Here is a 6572-nt window from a genome sequence, read left to right as displayed (position 1 = left end):
GTCTGGGTACAAGCCTGAGCCTGAGTCTGCACCCGAACACAAGTCCAATGACAACCTCGAAGCTGAGCATGCCCCTCAGCCCAAGCCTTCCTTTGAGCCTGCGCCCGCGCAAGAATACCCGGAGACTTGCGTACACGGTGAGATCCTGTGCGGGCACGACGGTCAGACATGGGCCAAATGCGACTGGGGCAAACCTGTTCAGATGGGACCTGTTGCCGCCGGCACGCGCTGCAGTCACGGTGTCATCGAGCGTGTGTAAGCTTTATCAGTCTTCCCCTTTTTTCTTTAATAATTGCAACGGCCTTTGGTTTTTCGGTGTACGCACATACCATCTTTAATTGTAGTTTGTGTCTTGTGGTTGCTATATTCCAGAGGTTGTTTTGGTTTTTTGAGTGTCGGTCTTGTTATTTCTCGTGTACTTTCTGTCAAGGGCCTTTAATTGGTTAATTATTAATCTGCCCTGCGTTCGCTGCTCTAGGTAGATGAATGTAATATGATCCAGAAAATGTCAAATTGTCAATCGTTCCACTTTCCACAGAGCAACTACGATACAGCCAAGTGTACATGTATTAGAAATGGTATCATCAACTAGCTCATCAATCATAGACCTGATCTCCTCCAGCAGAATTGAATTCCAACTCCACCCAGCAAACGAGGCTCTGCCAAATACATTATCCACGCATATAAGCGTGTTTCGCGCATCTCCAACGCAATGGAAGCTGAATTGCACAAAAGACTACCGTGATCAATAGTTGCCGGTGTAGGCCGAGCTACCATAACCATAGCCGTTCTGCACCGTGGTTGGCGTGCCATTAGCCGCAGCATTGTTGTTGCGCGAGAAGAAGCGACCACCGAAGACGCCGGGCTTCTCAGCGTCATTGCCCATTTCCACGTCGTGAGGGGTCGGGTGACCAGGAAGCATGTCGTCTGCACTGGCGGTTTCCGGGGTACGCTTGTTGCGGCGCCAGAAGCCGCGGCGTTGGGTGCCGGTGCCGTAGGTATACCCGTTTGCCGGGGAAGGGCCGAAACGCTTCTCGCGCTTGTGGTGGCGGGCGTAGAGGAATTGGAAGAGAATTGAGAGCAAGAAAAGGAAGCTAGTGGTTCATAAGATTAGTAAAGAACTTGGATAAAGAACCTAGAGGAGGATGTCCGACTTACATTCCGATGATTGAGACCGCAAAAGTGACTTTTTCGAGCATGCATGCGTAGCCCAGCCGGACGCCAGATGCGCTGTCGACATTATCAGCGCCGGAGCCCACGGGAGTACTGACGTGCCCGGAGCAGGACTGGGTTCCGTCACGGGTCATCACGGCGATGGCGATCATGGCTCCGGTGAAGCACACATCGAGGACGATAGCCAGGAAGGCGAAGAAGGCAATCCCTCCTAGGCAGCAGGTGAAGAGTGATCCGAGGATTCCGTACAAAGCTGCCGCGCCGGAAAGACCCTCCACGGCCTTCATCCATGTTGGAATGGGCTGGTTATGTTGGCTCTGAACAGCCAGAAAGTATGAGAAGATACCCAGGATGACTGCGGCAGCGAGAAACTGGAGCACACGGATGGCTAGATTGAAAAAGCGGAGAACGACGCCGCCGGCTCCCATATTGACGGTTCCTCACTCGCGACTAGGCGAGAGGTCTTAAATGAACAGTCGAAGGTAAGTATGGAATTCGACTGGGCGAGAGCTATGTTTTCAGGAAAGACAGCCAGTAAGGCGATTCGTGGACCTGCGAATCTGACAGAAAGCGCTGCAGGCAATGGGATTCTTCAGGGAGAATAAAAGCGTGCAGAGTTTGAAAAGATGCGGCCCTCAAAGGCAGCAAGATTGCACTTGTAATAAGTTCCAAGGGACAAGGTGTCGCAGCATGAAGATCGGTGGAGGCATTTGCTGGGTGCCAAGGAGTCGATGGACCCCAGAACCAGCGATGAGAGCTCCTCACAGGCCACCATCCGTTGAGCATCCAGAAGATCGTGATGGGGATCCGCAGATGATGACGAGCACTTGATAGTGATTGGAAGCTGGAGCGGCAAAGGAAAAGCTCCCCCATCTCGACATTATTAGTAGGGTAGCTTGTTGATGTCACTACTTGGACCCTTGTTCCGTCATTGGTCTTTATTGTGGAGGACTAAGCCTTGCCGACCCACAAGAGTCAAGGTCCCCCCGTCTGATGTTCGTCTCTGAATGCTGTATCCTTCATGGTTCCATGAATCCATTCCGTCCTCCCAATGTTACCCAAAGTATTGATTACACGTGAAAAAGTTACTGAATATTTTTAGTGTATCCGGAAGAGGAAATTTTCAACCAGAATTGACGCGTTCGATTAGGTAATAAATGTTGAGCCACATCAGAAGGGTCTCAGCCACAGTGCACAGCCATCCTCGGGCTCCCACCAAAATTGAGTGTCGAACATCATCACATCGTCATGATTCAATTATGTACAGAATCAAGTCTCAACGGGTTTTAGGAGGGTAGCGGTGGGAAAACATAGAGACAGTTGTGGAAGCGAAAGGAAGGGGATACAGTTATGATGCCTGTACATCGACCAGGATCTTGCAATGCTCACCGCGATCTTCAAGAAGCGTCTTGAAGCCCTTATCGACCACCTCGTCCATTTTTACCTTCGCTGTGATCATCCCTTCGGGTTTCAATTGACCTTAAAACTTCCGTGTCAGCCAAGAATGGCTCAACCTCAGGCAGTTGTGAACGTACCGTAGTTCAGGGCTTGGATAACATTTCGGAAAGCGCTCTCATCGTACAGCGCTGCGCCGGTGTAGTTAACTTCATGGTACATCAACTCGTTCACGCGTATAGACGGCCGCTTCTCCCAGACAGCGATGTTCACGATTGTGCCATGGACACGGCACGCAGAAATGGCTTCATTTAAGGCGACTTCCACTCCCGCAGTGTCGAAGATGACATCCACACCCACGCCATTTGTCACCTCCCGCACTTTCTCCGGTACATCGCATGTGCGAGGGTCGATAATGTCTGTGGCTCCGTACTCGAGGGCGAACTTCTTGCGCTTGTCGAGTAGTTCGGCTACCATGATCTTCTTGGCTCCCTGAAGCTTCAGGATTTGTACAATTCCTATCCCAATCGGACCACCTCCGATAACCATGACGCTATCCCCTCCCTTGAACGGGGATAGGTTGACGGCATGCCAGGCCACGGCCAGCGGCTCGATCAGGGCTGCCGCCTCGAGAGACACATTATCAGGCAGCGGATAAAAGTGCTCAGCAGGCGCCACGGTGTGCTTCGCCATTCCGCCGCCATATCCTGCAAGTATTCAGTTTCAGGGTCCCCGTGTATCCAGATCGGGCGCGCGTCTCACCTGATAATCCAATAAACCCAATATTCTCACAGCAGTACTCATAGCCGAGTTTACAGGAGCAGCATTGTCGGTCGAAGATCGTTGGACGAACCACTGCTCGCTGTCCGGGCGATAGATGCGTCACTCCTTCGCCGACTTCTTCAATGATGCCGGCAAACTCATGACCCAATGTCACAGGATAAGAAGTCCCCGTAATCTTGTGTGGCTCCTTTGGGATGAGAACGGGGCCAGCACTATACTCATGAAGATCTTTTCGAATTAGCATATGCAAAGCTTGAATAAGTGCAGACCAGACTTGCCACTGCCACATATCCCCACGAACGCTGGCCGCAACTAAATGTTCCAATAAATCAGTGAATTCGTTTGCTGAGGTAGAATCTGACCTACCTTGACCTGGCCCTTGCCACAAGCTGGCTCGTCAATTTCCTCGATTCGGATATCGCCAGGTCCGTGGAAGCGAACCGACTTCATTGTAGGCGTTGTCTTGAGTCTGGTTCGTACCGTATTCGCAGAGTCAATTGTAGTGTTCAGCATTTTGAAGGCTTATCTGTTCTAATATTGACCTTTGGGGACGATCAGAGACTTTGCTGACAATCTTATATAACAGCGTCGACATTGATGGTTTGACTGATCCTCCCACATAAGGGCTGGGCCATGATGACTTCTAGAAGTATATATAGTGAAGATTGTCGTTGAAGCAAGAACCATTCTCAAAGAACGTTGCAATGACGTTAGATTATATCAGATATCCTAAGCATGATCTGCTAGAACCTCAAGAGGCTCATATGAGTTATGTACATTGGGTGGCATATTTGATTGGCAGATATCCTGTATCGTCGATTGATCATAGTTACACCATTGATGATATGAATCGTCATGTGCACCCATGGCTCCGGATATCTCGTTTGACTATCAGATCATGGTGAAAGCAGGCACAGCCTGATTCGCTAATGCACTTCTTCCGATGTTTACCATGAGCCGTTCTGAGGGAACGCAGGCAAACAATCTGGTATCAAGGAAGTGGTCGACTTCAGGTTCCCCACAACGAATCAGACGTCGCAATGGCAGCTATGGCGTCTATCAAATCGGATGCCAATGGCCTTGCAAGCGATGGTATCTTATGCGATGCGGGCATAGATGTGGGGAAGTGGCGTCATAATGAAACCGGGGGAGATGTCTTGGCAGGCTCCCACTATGACAGGCGAAGATACACCCACTAGGTTGACCATGAGTAATTGAACAATCAGAATAATCGAGAACAGTTGAAAAGTACCTTACCTTTTGCAATTGGCGCTGGTGAATCTTTGACTGGCAGCTTATTCGACCCATCAATAGAAATCGAGCCTGTCGACCGAGGTATGTGCAAGACTTGTGCATTAGAATGCACTATTGCACGCATCGGATCATGGTTACGACTCCCCTTCTCGCTGCTGATCAACGAAAGCTCGAAGAATTGATTCTAGCCCTTCATTGCGGCGCGCAAGCAACATCACATCAGAGACATTGATCGTAGAGCGGCCGGCATGCCTGCATCGGTGGAGGCGCCTTGTCAGCCGGCATTCAGGAGCATCCACGCACGAAGCAACATCGCAACACAATAACACTCATTCAATGACTTCAATGATGAGACAAGAACAACTCACTTGGCAAAGAACTCCAGATCTTGGCTAACAGTTTCTATAAATTCGAGACCATCAGCTCGAATCCACCATGGACCACGAAATCAGACTCGGTGGCTTGCGGCCTGTAGCGAGTGGGGGTGCAGACAAGCAGGTTGAAATGCTACACATACCTATTTGAGCCCAGACCATTTCTGTCAACGCTCCAATGAACTGAGGAGTAGCGTTGACTCCGAGCTTGATGGTTTCCTCGTCAACAATCTTGCCAATGGAAAGCCAAAGAGCGGATTTCAAACGCTAGATCACTAAAATCAGCAACCGAAGCATACCCCAAGGGCGCGATCTAGATATGGCATACCTCTTCAAGGCTGACTTCCTCGTTTGGGTCCATATTTTCGTGTCCAGAACGTACAGTCGCTATACGAGCACTTGTACAGATTAGAATGACACAATTCGCTTAACTGGTTCTCCGATCCCTCGACAGTGTCAAACATATAGTACGTTAAAGATAACGCGTTCTGGAACGTCTTGACGCCCATTCACGTGTTTGGCTGTTGTCACGTGCTTGCGGTGTAGATTACGCTAACCCGCAAATGAATATTACCTTTTACGGAATGCTCCTCATCGAAGAGCTATCAAGACTGCAGGTACTCCTCTTCCAAGACGTTGCTCAATCGCAAGTCTTTTCTATTGTGCGACCTCTGTGTCAAGATTAGCAGGCCCTGGTGTTTTGTCTTGCTTTTCGGGACAATAAATCCCGCAGCGAAGTGGTTCTTATCTCTTCACCTCCGTACTACCTTCCCCTCCGACCCGCTTTCTTCGCGGGATTAGGATCGGGATACTTTTTCCTCCCCTTTCTCCGCTCTAAAGTCGTCCTCGAGTTTAATCATCTGCGAGACCTCACTCCAAAACTCACGAGAGAGAGACAAGTCTGTTGATCACATCACCATTCACCATGGCGTCCTCCGAATCCTCCTCCGTCGTATCCGACGCCCTAAACGACTTCTTCGGCCAACTCTACACCTTCCTCGAAACACTCTTCAAACGGTTCTTCAGGAATCTCTACACATCAGTCGTCGAAGTCAGCGCCAAGCGTTGGACGAAAGTCATCGTCTCCGTCGTCGTTTACGTCCTCATCCGTCCTTACATCGAAGCCTGGTTCCGCAAGATGCACGAAAAAGACCGCAAGAAGCAATTGGAGAAGGAAAAGGCAGAGCGAGAGGCCACGAAAAAGAATAAGGCCAAGGTGTCGGCTAATGCACTGCGTGGTGGCGCCACCGGTGGCGGCAAAGTGCTAGGCGAGGTCGAGAATACTGACGATGAGATCGAGACCGGCGAGGACTTTGCTACCGCCAGTGGTGTGCCCGAGTGGGGGAAGAACGCAAGGAAGCGCCAGAAGAAGTTTATGAAGGACCTGCAACGGGAAGCGGAGCAACAGACGGAGAAGTTGTCAGATGAGCAGGTCATGGAATTGCTTGATTGGAGTGAATCAGAGGATGAGAAGAAGCAGGAGAAGGAGTGAGAGGTAAAACCTCATTTTTCGGTGCCGTTCGTTGACTTCGAAGCTGGTCACGTTGCTCTTGGGCTTATTCCTGCTATCCCTCTTAATGTCCGCTTTCTTTC

The 6572-nt window shown here is 50.2% G+C and overlaps 4 protein-coding genes across 4 annotated transcripts; 1 reads left to right on the top strand and 3 right to left on the bottom strand.

The window, feature by feature from the left end:
* Window positions 1-745: 745 nt before the first annotated feature.
* On the bottom strand, window positions 746-1601 carry Aud_004321 (uncharacterized protein; the record flags this gene model as incomplete). Its single annotated transcript, XM_043289261.1, has 2 exons — window positions 746-1094; window positions 1159-1601. The coding sequence occupies 2 exons, from the start codon at window positions 1599-1601 to the stop codon at window positions 746-748; spliced, it is 792 nt and encodes a 263-aa protein (XP_043145196.1).
* A 920-nt stretch (window positions 1602-2521) lies between these two features.
* Aud_004320 (uncharacterized protein) lies at window positions 2522-3864 on the bottom strand (the record flags this gene model as incomplete). The annotated part of the gene is made up of 5 exons (XM_043289260.1): window positions 2522-2652; window positions 2709-3275; window positions 3331-3579; window positions 3630-3663; window positions 3718-3864. 5 exons carry the CDS (start codon window positions 3862-3864, stop codon window positions 2522-2524), a joined length of 1128 nt encoding a protein of 375 aa, XP_043145195.1.
* Window positions 3865-4739: 875 nt separating this feature from the next.
* Aud_004319 (CENP-S family protein) lies at window positions 4740-5340 on the bottom strand (the record flags this gene model as incomplete). The annotated part of the gene is made up of 4 exons (XM_043289259.1): window positions 4740-4857; window positions 4974-5007; window positions 5123-5246; window positions 5308-5340. The coding sequence occupies 4 exons, from the start codon at window positions 5338-5340 to the stop codon at window positions 4740-4742; spliced, it is 309 nt and encodes a 102-aa protein (XP_043145194.1).
* Window positions 5341-5904: 564 nt separating this feature from the next.
* Aud_004318 (uncharacterized protein) lies at window positions 5905-6471 on the top strand (the record flags this gene model as incomplete). Its single annotated transcript, XM_043289258.1, has 1 exon — window positions 5905-6471. The coding sequence occupies one exon, from the start codon at window positions 5905-5907 to the stop codon at window positions 6469-6471; it is 567 nt and encodes a 188-aa protein (XP_043145193.1).
* Window positions 6472-6572: the final 101 nt, after the last annotated feature.

This window comes from Aspergillus udagawae, assembly GCF_001078395.1.
Source record: "Aspergillus udagawae IFM 46973 DNA, scaffold_3, whole genome shotgun sequence".
NCBI lineage: Eukaryota > Fungi > Ascomycota > Eurotiomycetes > Eurotiales > Aspergillaceae > Aspergillus > Aspergillus udagawae.
This window is presented reverse-complemented; position numbering and strand designations above follow the sequence as displayed.